The following is an 18,587-nucleotide window of genomic DNA, read 5'->3' as shown; positions in this document are numbered from 1 at the left end:
GGACTAATCAGGAGAGACATTAACCAGCCCCTGTAACTAAATGTAATTAAACGTTCGTTGGCGGCCTCAAACGAGAATATTTACACACGGAGAGACAGACTTAATTCAATGACCATTCTATGAGGGACGCGCTCAGATTCCGACTGCCTGCTGAAATATGGATCATTTGTTCTCTCAAGGCCATTAAAACCATTTCTGTTGTCCGTTTCATTTATGTCGGTACAATAAATACCCGTGGTGTGTGTTGGAAAGGCACCACACACCTTTAACACATCGGCTCACAGTGCCTGGGTGGTGTGAGAGGACGTAGGTTCGATCCCTGCTCGGTCTGTGTGGAATTTGCATGCTCTCCCCATGTCTGTGTGGGTTTCCTCTGGGTGCTCTGGTTTCCTCCCACACTCCAAAGACATGCTGTTCATGTTCACCCATAGTGTGTGAGAGAGAGAGAGTGTGTGTGTGTTCCACTGATGTATGGATGATTGACCCAGTGTAAGTAGTGTATCTAGCAGTGTAAATCACTGCGGTGAATAAGGTATGTGGGCTGATAACACTACATAGAGTTCATTGGAAGTTGCTTTGGAGAAAAGTGTCTGCTAAATAAATAAATGCCAGTTAGGATCTGAATGGGCCCTATGCTCCAGCTGTTAACCTCTGAAGTCCCATGATATGGATGAAGACAGACAGGGCTGCCGCTCCTCTGAAAGACCTGTGCGCTGGAAAGCGGACTTTAACCATCAGGCAGCCAAGGTGCCTTTCACACTTTATGGCCCGCCAAAGTCCGTGACCTTTTCTGAGACGGCCGCGTGCTCACTTTACAGTCACTTCTCGTACTGAAGAGTGAAACGCAGCGGCCCGGCGTCCGTCACCTGCGGGCTAGCGGTGGGGGTGGTCGCTGTGAGCAGTGTCCACTAATAGCCCCCTTTAATTGAAGAAGCAATGTGGGGCATCCCTGGGTTGGACATGGGCTCTGGGTGACCTCTCCTGCCAGTGAAGGAGTCACTGCTTGGTTACTTTTCAGCTCCGTCTGGCTTCGCCACACATTTCTCTGTGTGTCTGTCTACGTGCGTTTGTTTGTTTGTTTGTTTGTTTAGACAGTGACAATGAAAGCTTTAATGCCTGTATTTATGGTTTAACCCAGCTCTGTGTGTAGTTTACGAGTTCTCTCCTTTTTACGGTGTCTCCTTCAGATGTTCTGGTTTCCTCCCACAGCCCAAAGACATGTGTTTCAGGTGGACTTGTGGCCGTAAATCAGGATCTGGAGCGCTGCGACTCTACACTGGATGAACGGATGGATTTACTATTAATCTTCAACAAATTATATGTCAAAATAACAAAAATTTGTACTCAACTCAGTGTCAGAATTACACGACCTTTCACAGGATGGGAGCTCAAATCCCACGGATATGCAGGAAGTTGGAGAGAAAACTCGAGAACCAACTTGCTCCAAATTATACATACAATAACATCCGTTATTTACAAATTCTATTTATTTTTTTAAACACAATATTCTGGTCGGCAGGGCGCTATGGTGCAGTGGCGCAGTGGGTTGGACCAGGTCTTGCTCTCTGGTGGGTCCGGGGTTTGGGTCCCGCTTGGAGCGTCTTGCAATGGACTGGCGTCCCGTCCTGGTTGTGTCCCCTCCAGCCTCATGCCCTGTGTTGCCGGGTTAGGCTCCAGTTCCCCGCGACCCCGTACGGGACAAGCGGGTCAGAAAGTGTGCGATTAGGCACCCAAACAGAGCACATGGGCATCGTTGTTATGGAAACATTTTATATCGGGCCGTATGAATGTATAACCGCTTTAGGTCCCAGTATGTCAGCATAGCTGGGCACTTCCACTCTGCGCTGCGTGTTTCATAAGTACAGGAGTAAAAGTACACGTACTATGTTACGCTGACATTTACTCGGCTCCAAGGCGACGTACAGCTCAGAGCAAACAGGAGTGTATTTGACCAGCACACAAAGGGTTTAGACACAGACACGGGATTATGGAAGCCCAGCTAGTTTTCTTGATACCACGGTTGCCATGGCGCACATTTAATAGCTACCTGCAGAAGTGACGACGAACCAATAGGAGAAGAGGTGGATACAAAGTTGCAGGCGGTGAAGGACTGACCTACGGAGGAAAGGAAGTGGCTCCAGAGGAGGTGACTTTTGACTTTTACCCTTTTGTGAGGTATAGAAATAAGTTCCAAGTCCATATCTCGACTGCAGACAGGAGACATCACCCCCCCCCCACCCCCCACCCCCCACTGACCCCACTGACCCCTCGTCTTTCTTTGGCTTCTTCTGCAGACCTACCATTGCCTCTTCGCTGTTGGCTGGAGACTGACGAACAACCTCTCGGGAAGCAGCATCACCCGCTCACCTGGGGTGTGGTGTAAAATATCTCACCTGAATGCGAAATAAAAGGTGAGCCATCAAAACCCGACCCACCTAAGCGACAATTACCACACGTAATTCAAAATGCAATCTCATCTCATAGTATTTTTCAACGACTCAAACCACGTGACGTTTTGTTCGGCGCAAAGCACCGAGGTAGGTGGGTGCGGAGCACGGCGCTGCAGAGCTTTTCGGAGTCGCATTTAAGGTTGCGACGGCGGGTGATGGACCCACATCCCCACCGGTCCAGGAAGAGCAGCAGACTCCTCGTCGGAGCGGCAATCTGTGCCATCGCCCGATTGCTGCGAACCACCTTGGCTCCCCGAGAGGTTGCCTCTGGTCACGCATTACCCATACGCGCGAAGGTATAAACACAAACACGCGCACACACGGGGAGAGAAGGGAACCTCGATGCAGGAGTCGCGATGCTCTGTTGTGAAAACATCTCGGGGGCAATCAACCGCTATTAACACATGTCAGAGAAACTTGCGATGAATAACTGCAAAGATTAGAGTTTTCCGCACCGTTCCTCCATCATCGCCAAGACCTTCTGACAAAACAGTTTGCATACCTGCCTAAGTATTACAGAAATTAACACCTCCCTTCCAGGTAGAGTAATCAAGAGGGTGACAGCAGACAATTAATTAGGTCCATCTGCATCACTGCCTTTACATAATTAATGTGTTCATTACAGGACTGGAATATAATTTTCTTACTACAGGCTTCACTGGCATAAATGAGCACCGGTGTTTAGACTGAGTGTCACTCACAGGCCTTCGGCCCAACCTGTGCGTCTACTCGTGTGTTTGTGTGTGTGTGTGTGTGTGTGTGTGTCTGAACTGGTATGCGCATAAAACATAAAATATGTTACACTGCCAGGATTTTATATAGCAGTTTATCTCCTATTCATGAACGCTGTGGCCAGTTTAAATGTTCCTATAATAACGTCCCCGGACTCAAGTTACAAGCAGCGATATTGAATCTGATCGACATTATACGGTTAAATAATAAAAGAACACAGGACGCGTTGTGATTGTCTTGTGAAAAAGAACAAGTTTAATAATTATACTGAAAGGATGGAAAATCAAAAGGTATGTATTATAATTTGAATTTGGCCAGATGTTTAATATTGCAGATACTTTTTGAGTTGTCCTTGTAATAATGGGCTATTAGGATATGCCGTTTAATGCAAATATTTTTTATTGTTTCCATGCTTGAGGGAAACGGTGTGCCAGTACACAAAGAATCTGTTCAAAATTAAGGAGCATGTAACTGGTTATGGAAAAATATCAAGATTTTTAAGAAATACTTTTTCCTTGTTTTCATTGCGTTTTCACGTTTGAAAGTCAACACACTTTGCACATGTTCTTTGAGACATAAAACAAAAACATGAGCGCAGGAGTCAAGAATTTCGGTCTGCAAAGTTTCCTCAACATGCTGATTCCGCCCAGAGATTTCAAAACGAATCAAAGAACAAGTTCATTTTTTGAAGAACAAAAAAAAAAACATATATGCTTTGATGATTATATTTTGTTTCATTAATTATCTAAAAAAAAATGTGGCTGGATTAAAAAAATCTGTCAGGGGAAAAAAAAAAAAAAAAAACAATTTTGAGATTCAAATAAAAGCACAGGGAAATATTGTGACACCACTATACAGTTTCCCCAAAACTTTCAGAGGGTTAATGCTAAATGTACCTGTGAATATCATTTCTTGTTCCTTTTCCTTTTTTTTGAGAGCTAACAAAGGCCTTGTGGCCCATTGTTATTAAAATTATGCTTTCCTTTGGATATTAATTGGGTCCATAATAAGAAACACGATGGATTCATTATTTAATTGCAAGGGCATATTTCGAATACAGTTTCTGAAATGCATTTTTAATGAAAAACACTACATCCTGACCTAATCATATCAACCTTATTCTATCTAATTAAGGATGCAAAAAATCATTAGAGTTGCAAAATATTAGTTTCGGCTCTGTCGGGCTGCTCCCCATCTCCTTCATGAATATATTTTTTTCATGTCTATGATAAATAGTTAATGAGGGAAAAATGACAAAAATTTGCATGTAGGCAAATTAGTTTAATAGGGATATGCCTTTGCTGAGTTGGGAAAGTGACCCTTTTTGGCATGAAGAAATTGCGACAATAATTATGAAATAATGGCAGAGACCATCTTATTTAAATGAAAAATTGCCTGCCTGAATAATGTAAAAATCATAAAATGCAATAACCCTAAATTTTCATCACACTGGCAAATGTGTTTAATGTGTTAGCATTTTATCAGTTTAATAAAGGCAAATTAGGACCAATATGAAATATGCAGTAATTGTTGTAATGCAGGCAAATGTATGTAAGACGGAACCTGAGATGCCGACAGCGATCCGAGGGCCCTTTCCGGACGACTTCAAACTCCCACGAAATAAGTTTTATTTTTGTTTCCAAGGCGACTAAACGACTTGAAAGAGAGCGCGATGTCCCGAGCTGAGCCCCAGAACCAGACTGCTTAGAAATCAAATCAACGCCGGAACAGGTTATGAATAATCATAACGCAAATAAATAGGACTTGTGTGTGGCTGAGCTCCTTCTGTTTTTTTCTCCCACAAATAGAGAGAGTCAGTGCAATTCGTCAGCGCAGGGCAGCACTTTACCGCAGTGTACAGGAGGCACCTCACCGTGCCCACGCTAAAGGGTGTGTCCTTACACGCCATTGCTCCGCCCACATTGCTCTCGCTTCCAGATGGGGGGGTCATGGCCAACCGCGGTTCGAAACTCAACCATGTGACCTGCGCTGCAAACACCCACCAATTTAATACCGTGGTACTGACCGAAGCGGAGCTGAAGGAGGTGTGCGTGCAGACCCTTGGCGTGTCGGCGGTACACGCAGCCGTGAGGCAGGAGGGCTCGGCTCCGCCGTCATGTCACTTCGTTTTGAATGCGTTTAACATCGTTCTTCGTGCAAACATGTACAACCACAGTAACTTGGTCTTTGGCAAGGAAAAAAAGAGCAATTTCCCCTCAATATTTCTTATATCAACAATACACATTTATAATTTTGCATACAGCAGTAAGGCCTTACCTGATGGCGCTTACATTTACGCATTTAGCTGACACTTCTCTCCAAAGCAACTTACACTGTTAAGGTTACAATTATTTACCCGTTTATACAGTTGGGTCATTTTACCGAAACAACTGAGGGTAAGTACATTGCTCAAGGGTACTACAGCTACGGATCGAACCCGCGACCTTCAGAACCGCAGGCAGTAGCTTCGACCGGTATAATACAGCTGTCGCGGGGCTTCCTGCTGCGGTAAGAACCCTACTCGGTGGAGGACGGTCCCAGGACATAAAATATGTAGCGTTCACTCATTTACGAATGCTTGCGTTTCCTTAGGAAAATGTCTTAGAAATTTATTTATATTTATATCATGAACTAATGTACTAATTATGAGAAGCTGCATTATTGGACACTAGAGCCAAACACATCGGTCTGACTCGCACCCCTTATATTTTCTCAGTGCTCACCTGTACATCCAGCAGTGCAAAAGCGTTTTTTTCGGCATTAAGGCCACTTACAGGCAACTCTGGGCAAGCGCGAGGGTTTCAGAAACATGTCATTTCCCAAACTAGGAAACGGATCCGTCAGCAGGACCGGAAGACACATATTTACACACAATCTATGATGGGGAAAAAGCGAGATGTACTGTCTGTTTGTGATTATTGGGATTATATATATAGACGAGGAATTAAAGAGGGCGCATCGGTCAGCTCCCCTTTCCCCTCACACACGCTCACGGCAGCGGTTAAGGATGCAGGCGTGTAATATGCAGGGTGCCGTTCGAAGCCCAAGGACGGCTACGGCTGCAGCGCCGCTGAGCAGGACACTTTTTCCTGAACTACGGTAAAACACCCACCCAGACAAAGGGGTCATGCTCTGCAAGTTGTAGATGAAGCTAAGCAACGATTATTAGTAGTAATATTCATTTCGGAGAATCAGGGTAATTCGGACGTGTCTGAAGAGGCCTCTCGCAGTGCGACTTTGTGCATGATGGTCGGACGCTCTTCTTTAATGAAACGTCTTTGGAAATTGATTTGCGCGGAATAATCAAGCCGCTCGACGACTTTCTGTTTTGGTAATTATCTTGTACTAATTAGAATGAAGTTAAAGACCTTGGAGATGAATTCTGGGCTTTCAGAAATGTAACTAAAGAAAATATAATCATATAAAATAAGGTGATGTGATGTATCTTTCGAAGCTAAATATCTTTGTTAGCGCGGGTGGGAAAGAGGTAATAATCACCACGCTGCGCGGTGATTAACAACGAGACTCCCTTTAAGAGCCATTTAGGCCCCATCTCCGGCATCCATGGGCTCGGGCGCGGGAGCGGCATCTCCTGCGGCCGCTCATCACGTGCACAATTTGCGAAGGGACTCAAGAGCATCATTTCGGCAACGGGGAGCTGACCTTGCGCCGCTCTCCGCCGAAGCCCCTCCACTGCTCTGCCTTCGAGAGGATGTAGCTGAGCTCCTGGTTGGAGACCTCCAGGTCTTGTGGGATGAAGAAGGAACCCTCCATGCCGTGCAGGCGCTGGAAGACGTCCAACAAGCAGCCATCGTTGTGGAACCTACAATCGCACGAAAGTGTCGTTCATTACAAGGCTGAAGGTCAACAAGGGCGACTTTTCACAGATGGCCGACGAATCCAACTTCGTAAATGTGTCGGCAAAATTATTGGCATTTCGGCAACTTGGTTTAAACGTATGTACGGATGCTCCTCGACTCACGATGGTTCAACTTACGATTTTTCAACTTTACGATGGTGAGCTGGCGATAGACATTCGGTGGAAACTGTACTTTGAATTTTGAATTTTGATTTTTTTTTTTCCCGGGACAAGCGATATGTGAAGCAATACTCTCTCCCAGCAATCTGCATCTCCCAGTCTGCCACGTATCACGCCACGGTCATGTTTGTGTCACAGCTATTCAGCCTCGACAAACAACTCTGTTGACCTTTAACACCCAGTAAACCTTTGATGAGCTCCAACAGCAGCAAATGAACTGTGTCATTTTGATTTTATCTGGCGCTTCTAATTAAAATTCAAATGCGGAGCAGGAAGTTGCTGCGGCAGAAAATATAAAAAATGTTAAAAAACCGAAAAAACTTTAATTTTGCTAAAGGATTTCATTTAGCCCTCATTTTGTTCCTCTGCAATATCTAAACTGATGCATCAAAACACAATTTAAGATTAACTGTGGGAGGAGCTTGTGCGGCACTCGGAGTGTACGAAAGAGTCTAAGGGTTCGTGCTATAAATGAGCCTCTTACGCTGAATCGTCTTCCATTTTTCATTTGATCCTTCAGAAGACGCTTTTCTCCCAAGTGACGGACAAATCTGAGTAAGAGCTCCGAGTGACAGAGCAAATTGTCCACAGAACATGGAAGTTTTCACTAAACACGGGAGTCCTAACTAGGTGGAATTCGACATTTACTCACTTAGCTGATGATTTTCTCTGGAAAAAAAGTCACGTTTAGCTACTTGCTGCTATGTTTAACGCTAAGCTACTTATCCATTTATACAGCTAGGTAATTTTACTGGAGAAACTTAAAATAAGTACCTTTCTCAAAGGTACTACAACTGGAGGCAGGATTCAGACCTAGAATCTTTGGGACCTAACCTTATTTGAACAACTTCCGTGAATTAAAATTAAAAAGATTTATTTGTATTTATTCACGAAGTAACGCGGCAGGTGCGGCTGCTGCCCGATGTGCCTGATCGGGGTGCCAACCGACAGACCGGCGTCCCGTCCTGGGCGTGTCCCCTCCCTCTTCGGCCTCGCACCCCGTGTTGCTGGGCAAGGCTCCGGCTCACTGCAACCCCGCTCGGGACAAGCGGTTGTTGACATTGGTTGGTTATTGACAAGGCTTTGACTAGATATGTGATGGCATATTGATTGTAAGTTGGGCCCTTTAATTACTACACCCTGCATACCGTTGACGTCTGGAGAGGCATGCAGAGGTACGAGGCCACGTCCCCCTACCGCTACTCCATAAGGCATGGGCCGAGGGGCAGGTCACATCTTCGTGGAGCAGAAACTTTTCGGATACAGACAAAAACGTGCGCCAACAACAAGCTGTCTTGTCCGCACTGACATCTAGGATGATATTATTTCAGGCTCATGATGTGACGTGCCGTTGTGCATTAAGTATAAATGTGCCTTCAACCTCCAGGCTCTCTTTGATGGCCTATTTGAAAATGAGAAAAGCAATCTGATAGACTGATTTCCGGAATTTATTTCACTTCTACATGGTGAGATCTAGGCATAAAATTGAGAATTAAGACAACGTTCCCATTCACGTTCTGTCGGTGTAAAAAGGGCCAACAGCAAAATTCCGTAAAGGGACGGATAAAACGACCAACTGGAAACGTACATGGCCAAACGTATGTGGAAAAACAGGTAAAATGGTCAGAAACGCAGATGCAGAACTTCAGCTTTTTGAGACGACCGTATATTTGAAATTCACTTGCAAACTGCACATCTGTCCAAATGTAAGCAGGGATTTCACTGTGTCAATATGGAAGTAACACTGACAGATACATTATTTCAATCCACCATGTTGAATTGTTACTGTTACAAAGGCACATTCAGAACAAGTCCAGAACAACAAGAAATTACTTCATTTCATTTGTCACAGTTTGTATAGCATTTTGGAAAAAAAAAAAAAAAAAAAGGATAATTACACTGAAATGGTGAAAAAAATAATTTATTTAAAAAAAAATCAGACAGTATTCTGTCCCACTGATTTGAATGTACCACTAAAATTCCCAGTGCTGGAATGAGTTTAAATTAAAAAAAAAAAAACAAAAAAAGGCTTTAAAGGCAGCCAACCTCAGTACCATAAATACTGAATATGTGCACGTTTCCAAAACCAAACTGCAAATCACAACAAATGTACACAAAGGCGATGATGCATGATGACAGCATGTCTGTTTTAAAATGCACTCAGTGTTGTGCGGGAGCCTTATATCAAGACAGCAGTCGTGCAGGACGCTGCAGACACTTTTGGCATTTGAAGACTGATGATTAAAATGAAATTTCCAAACAGTGCCAAGCTGCGTCTCCGCACCCATTGTTCCCCGGAACGAGGTTCACGCGTAACGGACGCGCGTGGTCAGCGCCCGTCTCTGTACAGCAGGAAGCCCGATGGCCACAGAAATAGTCTAAAGGAAAATATTCAGTGGAGCAGCCCTTTCAATATCCATAAAATTTGAGGGGTTCACCTTGTAATCATTCTAATGCAATAACGCCGCTATCAGTGTCACATCACATACCCTTTATTTGTGAAGTTTGCAATGGAAAAAATCTGTAAAATATTTTGCCGGGAATGAATCAAGGCTGCCTAAAATGTAATTAAAAAAGGATAACAGTTCATTCTATCTATACGTGGGGCCTCGGGGCTTTTTTAGAAATAGGTCACACGCTGTGTCACAGCTTCTCTTGACAGCCAATAGGAATTTGTAACCCATAAAATTATCAACCCTTCTCAGCTCTATGCCCTACATTCAATACAATCACATTCTTACATAAATTAGATTTCAGCCTTTACTTAGTGCTACCCGATCGAAAACTGATTAGCTCTATATAAGGATTAACTGTATTGTACTTAAGGACACCAAATCTTGCTCTCGTTTGTTTTCGCTTATTTAGTTTTGTAAACCGGAAATGAAAAAAAATGCACATTTCACAATGTAGACTTCGTAGTCTTTCAAAAGCTGAGTTTTGTTATTTTCTTCAAAATACCAACAAGCAAAAAAAATCACGCACAAACAATATCGTTGTGTCCGGTCACTAAATCAGTTATTATTTTTTAATTTTTATTTTCCCAAGTAGCCTTATTTCCTTATTGCAAAAGAAGAATGAATCGAATGCATATTACCATTTACATTGTCCTTCACTGACCATAGTATTTGTTATTATATGGTAATACCTTCTGTTTTTTACTGGGTTTATTGTTTTTTGTAGGTAGCTTTCTGTTGTTTTTTTATGTAGCACCATGGTCCTGGAGGAATGGTGTTTCGTTTCACTGTATACTGTACCAGCTGTATATGGTTGAAATGACAATAAAGCAACTTTGACCTTTGACTTTGAATTTTGAATATCTGCAACATCTCACGTGCGTATCCACGCGCACGTCTACTTAGGTATGACCGTTACCCAGTGTCAAAAGTGGTAACGGGATCCGTTTTAAGACGTACAGGTAAGCTGTGCAATGCAAAGGGCCATGCGGATAAAATATGTGTAAATATTCATTGAGAGAAAGCAGTTGCTGTGCACCAAGCGCTGATGTTCACGCAACTCACATGCGAGCACTAACGTTAGGCACGTTGACTATTCAGTTTTTACTCACTGAATAGTGTCGTGAGTTGCATATTTCCATACTGTCGATAAGCGCGAACGAAAGCACTCGGGATTCGCTCATAATATCTCCTCTGAACGTGCGTGTTTTGCCGAGACGGGGAAAGGTCTAGCGAGGACTTATTTGTGCACAAGTCCGGACTTGTAGACGGCGCCTCGCTTTTTCACGGGAGCCCGGCTCTTCATTGGCACTTAGTCCCCGAAGGCTCCGAATCCAAAAATACCCGACAATAATTCACATCCATTGTGCGCCGCTCCTCCTGTGTGCTTAAGTGTTGTGACACTTTGCTGCTACCAGGAAGGTCAGAGACAAACTGAAAGTCAACATGAAAGTGGAAAACGAAGACATCACGGGGACCCACATTTATTCCTGTGGAAAACAGCTGCTGAGAAGGCAAAAAAAAAGAAAAAGGCAAGGATAAAATTAATCCCGTGAAAAAGTCCTTTACTGGCCATTAATACAATATGCTCCTCACAAGCAGTTTGTTCACCGTGGCAAAGGGCAATGGTTCGTCTGTGCAGGATGTACCGTTTACTGTTACACATCTATTTACATTACATTTATTTATTTCACAGATGCTTTTCTCTAAAGTGACTTCCAACAAACTCTATGTAGGGTTATCAGTCCACACATCTTATTCACCGTAGTGACTTACACTGCTAGATACATTACTTACACTGGGTCGCTCATCCATAAATCAGTGGAACACACACACACACACACACACACACACACACACATACGCTCTCTGTCACTCACACACTATGGGGGAACCTGAACAGCATGTCTTTGGACTGTGGGAGGAAACCAGAGCACCCAGAGAAAAACCGGGCAGGCACGAGGAGAATATGCAAACTCCACACAGATTAAGCGGAGATCAAACTTATGTCGTCTTGCACCCCCCAGACGCTATGACAGAGCAGTGCTTCTCACTGTGAATATAAAATAAAATAAAATGACAACCGATAGCATAATGATTAGAGCTACTGCCTTTGCACCCCAAGGTCACAAGTTTGATCCCCACCTCCGGCTGTAGTACCGTTAAGCAAGGTTTCTGAACCGCTCGTCGGAACCGGAGCCTAACCCGGCAACACAGGGCATAAGGAGGAGGGGACGCACCCAGGACGGGATGCCAGTCCGTCGCAAGGCACCCCAAGCGGGACTCGAACCCCAGACCCACCCGAGAGCAGGACCCGGTCCAACCCACTGCGCCACTGCACCACCACAGCCCCCATTGAGCAAGGTACTTAACCTAAATTGCTGCAGTAAAATTACCCAGCTGTATAAAGGGGTAAATAACTGTAACACTAACACTGACTGTACGTTGCTTTGGAGAAAAGCATCAGCTAAATGAATAAATGTAAAAAAGGGGAAGGGTCTATGGTATGATGGCTGAATCTGCAGTATGCCAGTTGAGGGTTTCAAATGGCTTAATCTCCCAACAGTGCAGCATTTCCATGCATCCTGGGACTCCACTCACCTTAGGAAGTAAATGTAGAGGATGGTGAGGGAGCAGAAGAGGAGGACGGTGTAGAGGAAGAGGGTGATGAGGATCCCAGGGAGGTGCGAGTGCTGCGTCCTGTGGAAGTGCCAGGCCAGCTTGGCGGCGTCTGCAATGGGTCTCTGAGCGCTGTAGGTCAGACGCTGCACGTGGTCGTCAAACATGTGCAGCCACCATCACGGTTCAGTCCAGTTCAGCCGAGCATGTGTTCATACAGCTTGCTTGTCTACATGGTTACAGTTCAGACCATCTTAAAGTGCTTTTTTTTTCCAGTATGACCTCCCATTTTTTTAATCGATAAATCAAAATTTCAACAGCTTAAAAGAAGCCGGAAAGAGATGCACGTGCAGCAGAAATTCTGCATTTACCACAGTGAACATTTCACACGAAGGTACCTTTCAGGTGTGGAAATGACAAGTGTTACTGTAATCACTGGAAGCAGAACTCGGATTTTTGCAAATCCCAAGAAAAAGGCGCCGTTTCATTTCTTGCGAAAGTCACTTTGACGAGATAAAGCAAACTTCTATTTAAAGCACGCAAGTGTTCAAGTTATTTTAAGTGACTTACCCCCAGGACTGCATCCACTGCAAAGACTGCCAGGGGGTCGAACACTGTCCACACTCCCAGAGCCATGATAAACTTTGACAAGAAGGAAGGGACTGAGCCAAATGTTAGCTGACAGCCCCATCTGATCAGAACCAGAAGTAGCGTAGCTACATTCAAGGTCAGAGGTCCGACCACGACCACGGCCAATTCCTCGCGGGTATGAAGCAAGGAATTCTGGTAGACGAGTTCCACTGTGTGGAGATGAAACTGGAACCTAAAGCGGAGGGAAAAGAGCAGAAGAAAACCAGGGTTGTATGGTTGTGCACGGAAAGCAGCCAAGATCTACACCCAACCGCAATGCTGTCAGAGCGTCTTGTCGTTCCAGCGACCGCCTGTCACAGCTAATTTGGAAAATACGGTCGATAAACAGCAACGTATTTCACAATGTTTCAATAGGGCTGTGCGATCGAGATGCATTTTCAAACTACCTCAAGATACAAGCATTAGGAGAACTTGAGGCTACAAACAGTTTCATTTCCCAGACACTTTTCTTCAAAGCAACTTATAGTGTTGAAGTTGTAATTATTAGAGTTATTTACCCATTTATAGAGCTGGGTAACTTTAGGTTAAGTACAGTACTCAAGGGCACTGCAGCCAGAGGTGGTGATCAAACCTGCAGCCTTTGGATCCAAAGGCAGGAGATGGAACCACTACGCTACCGACTGTTACTTAACACACCTCCTTCATTTTTGAAAACATTTCTTTGCGTTTATGAGAAAAAATTTGGATTTTGCCTCCTGACAGCTCAGGTGGTGTTGGTACGAGACCAGTCGCCACGAGCTCTTCTTCTCAGTTATAATTTTTCTTGTTCTGCGTTGTTCTCACCATCCATCAGCCCTTGTTCCCTAGTTTCACCTCTTATAACATCAGTGATCACGTCCCCGTTTGGACTGTCCAAACCATGTCCACCGAGTGTCACTTCATCCACATTGTTTTCATTGATTTTTCTCTTTTCTGTTGAATTAATAGGTAAACATTGAGTATCATATGTATGTATGTTTTTTTGTTGAGTGTTTAAGTGTCCAGTACATAATAGGTGTGAAAGAGGTGAAAGAGTGTAAAACTGTCTACCTGCACTATCACATAGTAATTAATGAAGGGAAAGTGCACTTGCGTTGTGTTATAACAACCAACGTCGAGTCCACCTTAACGGGATCTGGTGATACACACACACATTTTCAGAACTGCTTGTCCCATACGGGGTCACAGGGAACCGGAGCCTAACCCAGCAACACAGGGCATAAGGCCGGAGGGGGAGGGGACACACCCAGGACGGGACGCCAGTCCGCCGCAAGGCACCCCAAGCGGGACTCGAACCCCAGACCCACCGGAGAGCAGGACTGTGGTCCAACCCACTGTGCCACTGCACCACCACGCCACCACGCCCCTGTGGATCTGGTGATATTTTAGCTGAAATCAATGTCAGTTTTGGGGTGCAGGAACAAATAAAAAAAATGTCACCATTGAAGCCAATGTCTCTTTGATTTATGAGAATTCACCTTACAATGAGTTTTTTAGGAACAAATTATTTTTTGCCAGGCGGGAGATGACTCTACATGAGCTGCTGAAGATTCGTCTGAAGGTACACGGGAGTTCCAAACTCAAAAAAAGTTCTTTTATAATGGACATTTTTCATGCTTGTAGGTTCTATACGAGTGAAGAATAAAGAGCCGTTTACCTACCATATATTTTTACCTAAGATTTGCACGTACCGCCTCAAATTACATCAAGGCTCATGAGGTTCTAAATCTACCAACTACAAACGGTGACTGCGACACTGGAGGAGCCCATTTTGTGCCCATTAATTCCCTCCTTGCTCTGCTGAAGTCGAAGACCCACTTCCTACGAACAGCCACTCTCCATTAAGCCCCACTGTGCTCCATTTGTTTTTACTCCTTTTCCACCATGTTTTTTGCTGTGCTAGCTCTCACATTTTTTCCATCTCTCCCAATTCATCCGTTTTGTGCGTTTCTCGTTCGGCTTTGGAGCTCTGTCTCTTTCGACATGTCCATGTTGTTCAATTTCCATCAGCTTAAACTACACCAGAAACAAAGGTAAAGCTTTAAAAGGTACGTAAATTCTATGTCAAGTGTCATTATACTTAAAAGCAGCTGTAATTTCAAGTGTGCACATTTACATGTATTCATTTAGCAGACGCTTTTCTCCAAAGCAATGTACATCATAGAAAATACAATGTGTTCATTACATGAGCAGAAAGAGACACTTGGATGCAGACGTGTGATTCTTAAATGCAGTTACTTTGTTTCTTTCCACCATATGAACCAACGTTCATCACACGAGTAGCCGCATAAAACTTTTATCCGAATATCGACAATACCTGATCACATTCCTAGTAATATATATTTTTTTGATATATACTCTATATATAACCATTTGCATTACATTACAGGTGATGCTGTGTAAAGGTTTATCCGGCATCATCTTAAAGTTATGGAGCATGAACATTTACACCTTACATGAACTTAAGAGATGATGGGCAAAGTGAGTCTGGAAGAGGTGACTTTTAAGACCCTTTTTAAATGTGGACAGAGATTCAGCAGTTCTGAGTGACGGCGGAGGTCGTTCCACCACAACAGAGACAGAACCAAGAACCTCCGTGCTTTGCCTTTTGTGCGTGGGACCACCAAGCGGGCAGATGTGCAAGAGCGTAGTGGTCTGGTTGGGGTGTAGCGGATGATCAAGTGTTAAACAAATTATTCTTTTATTTTCGATATAACCAACCATTACAGTTACACTCTATTTAAATAGCATTTATAGCTTTTTTAGAATGTTACAGGAGTCACATATTGTTACTAATGTAATGTCCTTGGCATCACAGCTTTACAAACTGCTTTCGAGCGAGAAACAGGTGACACTTTGTGAACAGATGCAAATTATTTTGCTTCTCATCCGATCTAAAGTTTGCGAAATGCGGCTGGTGTCTAAGCTGATCATTTCATCTCTACTGCTTTCACACGTTGCAGCGCAGCCCCTCCTGGGACTCGAGCAAACAATGTTCCGTTTCAACGATTACCTAAGGTTGTCCTGAGCACCACGTGACCCCGATGGAGTCTGCCCTGTTCAAGCGTTCATTTCTGATGGGTCCCGGGAGTCACGGCTTTGCGCTCTGCCTGTATCTAGGAGACACGGCGGTCAGTGCATCTCCAGCCCTTGACAGGAGCTCCACGACTGCAGGTGCTTGTCAACAAATGGGGAAAAATGCTCTGAGGAGCACGGTGGCAACGTAGGACTCGTCATCCACCAACAAACCGTTTCTTCTAGCTTTTCCTCTCACCGTGCACATCATCCTACAACATCCGGCGTGAGACAAACTATAGCAGCAGCATGAGAGTGACTTCCAATGAACTCTACGTAGTGTTATGAGCCCACACACCTTATTCACCGCGGTGACTTACACTGCTAGATACACTACTTGCACTGGGTCACTCATCCATACATCAGTGGAACACACACACTCTCTCTCTCTGTCACTCACACACTATGGGGGAACCTCAACAGCATGTCTTTGGACATTTAAAATGTTAATTAATAAGTAAGCACATTTTGAATTCTACTCTACGTTGTAATTGTCTTTCATTGATCTCTGACTTCTCGGTTACTCCAAACACCAGTGGATTTTTGCAGGACGGGCCGACGGATGACGGCGCGTAGTCAGCTCACGGCATACGGGACGCACGTGGATGGCGACGGATGGAGATGAGCGCACCTGCTGATGGGCGCAGCGATGGCATGGAGGAGGAGCCACTGGCCACAGTAGTGTAGGTAGACCCGAGGGAACCAGACCAAGGCCAGCAGAAGGATATAGAGCCCGAGGTGGCAGCGGGCGCCGTGCGAGAGGCCCAACTCGAGACCCAGCATGCAGAGAGCCAGGCGAGCACGTTCAGCTGCTCCTCCGCCACGATGCTGAGCCCTGTGAAGAAGACAGTGGGGTCAGAACCCTTTAAAACCGCAAACCCACAAACCAAGGTGCCCCTCCCAATCGCCCGCTCCCTTTCACGTTGGCCAGGGAGAGACTCGGCAGGAAATTGAACGGTGGGAAGGCAATGGGCTACCACTGTAATCTGATAGGCATTTCCTCTGAGCGGGTCCAAAGCCTCCGGAGCACAGGTGGGACATCTAAACGCTTTTGGACACATGTTCAAACTGAGAACATCCCTGAAGTTACTGTGAAAATTCTTTGATTGGTTTATGGGTAACAAGGTAGAATGCAAAGGAAGAGGTTTCATTAAAAGTCGACACACACAACCACACGCACACACACACACACACACACACACACCATAGGACAATGTGTTACATGTTATTCCTTAATGAAAAAACACAATCATGCTCTTTAAAATGATTCTTCAGCTCGCTGTTTTATGCACGCATGCATGTGGCACACGTGTAAGACACATGGTCAGGACAAGGAGGGATAATAGAATAAAGCAGTGCCGTGCATTTTAAGCAGGATGCTAAGTGCTGTCTGAACCGCTTCCTTGTGTGAATGCAATGTGTCACTGTTCCAACTTGGCCTGTGCTGTGAAATCATCTGAAAGTACATTGTGCACGTCTGCAAAAGAGAAATTACAGAGAGGACAGAAATTGTGTCAGAGGCAGAGGCAAGACTCCCCTGTCAACTGATATTACGCAAAATGATAAATACAGCTTGACTGCAATCTTGCATTTAATGAAGATATTGATGATGCACGAAAAGAAATATTCTCGCTGTCTCCACAGAAACAACCGTCAAAGGGAAAACAATGTAACTTGATGTGAAACCTGTTATGGCCATTAAAAATATTTCATTTTTGCACCTTCAATTATGTTGAAGTAAAATAAATGGATCGAGGGTGGGTGGACAGGCGGATGGATGGATAGATAGATAGATAGATAGATAGATAGATAGATAGATAGATAGATAGATAGATATTAACTGCTCTTACTTCTCAATATGAACCACAGGGATTGTTTGTTAAATATAAGACAGTCCTCTAATAACTTAATAATATTCCATTTTAAATATAGGCTGTGTGTGTTTGCCAGAATGCGTGCTTGTGCCCGTGTTCCCAAGTGCCGTGTGTGTGTGCAGCGCAATACGCGAAAAGGGTGCAGCACACTTGTGTCACACTCCAAAGGCGGACGTGATGGGAGCGCAATGAGAAGATGTAGGACTGTTTACATTTATGCTCTATGATCTATAAGAATTTCACGTCGCTGGCAGAAGATGAAAGGAGGGCTTTTGCCTTCACCGTACAGGAGTTCACGCTGAGTGGCAGGACACCGGTGCCCCTGCGCAAAACATGCCTTTGATTCTCCTTGTCTTTGGGAAAAATACAGACGCGTAGTCTTTAAAATTCTGGAGCCCTTCTAGATCCTGAACCCTTACGGCTGTAGTCCAGCACTGGCAACAGTCACGTGCAGGTGATGCTTTTCTTTCACCTTTGCAAATAAATCCAACACAGACTAATGCAAAGGGAAAAAAATCCATTGTAGTTTCCTTTAAATTACTGCAGTGCCCTTCTGAACAGGTTTCCTCAGATCACTTCGCAAAGAACCACATGTAAGACGCATGGACACACGCAGCAGTTAACAGCAGTAATGGGCAGTGCAACAAATGCAGAAAAAGCCAGAAGCAACAAGGGAGAGGACACAAAATTCCTGAAACCAGCAGGGGTATGGAGA

General features: G+C 44.5%; 1 protein-coding gene across 1 annotated transcript in view; it reads right to left on the bottom strand.

Moving 5' to 3' along the window:
- Nucleotides 1–18,587, bottom strand: part of ofcc1 (orofacial cleft 1 candidate 1) — a 67,885-nt gene that overhangs the window by 16,481 nt on the left and 32,817 nt on the right. Inside the window, exons 12-15 of the mRNA XM_029246466.1 lie at nucleotides 16,630–16,833; nucleotides 12,864–13,116; nucleotides 12,276–12,439; nucleotides 6,846–7,005 (exon numbers count right to left, since the gene is read on the bottom strand). Coding sequence (XP_029102299.1) covers nucleotides 6,846–7,005; nucleotides 12,276–12,439; nucleotides 12,864–13,116; nucleotides 16,630–16,833 — 781 coding nt within the window. The remainder of the gene's footprint in view (nucleotides 1–6,845; nucleotides 7,006–12,275; nucleotides 12,440–12,863; nucleotides 13,117–16,629; nucleotides 16,834–18,587) is intronic.

This window comes from Scleropages formosus, chromosome 19 (genome assembly GCF_900964775.1).
Source record: "Scleropages formosus chromosome 19, fSclFor1.1, whole genome shotgun sequence".
Taxonomy (NCBI): domain Eukaryota; kingdom Metazoa; phylum Chordata; class Actinopteri; order Osteoglossiformes; family Osteoglossidae; genus Scleropages; species Scleropages formosus.
This window is presented reverse-complemented; position numbering and strand designations above follow the sequence as displayed.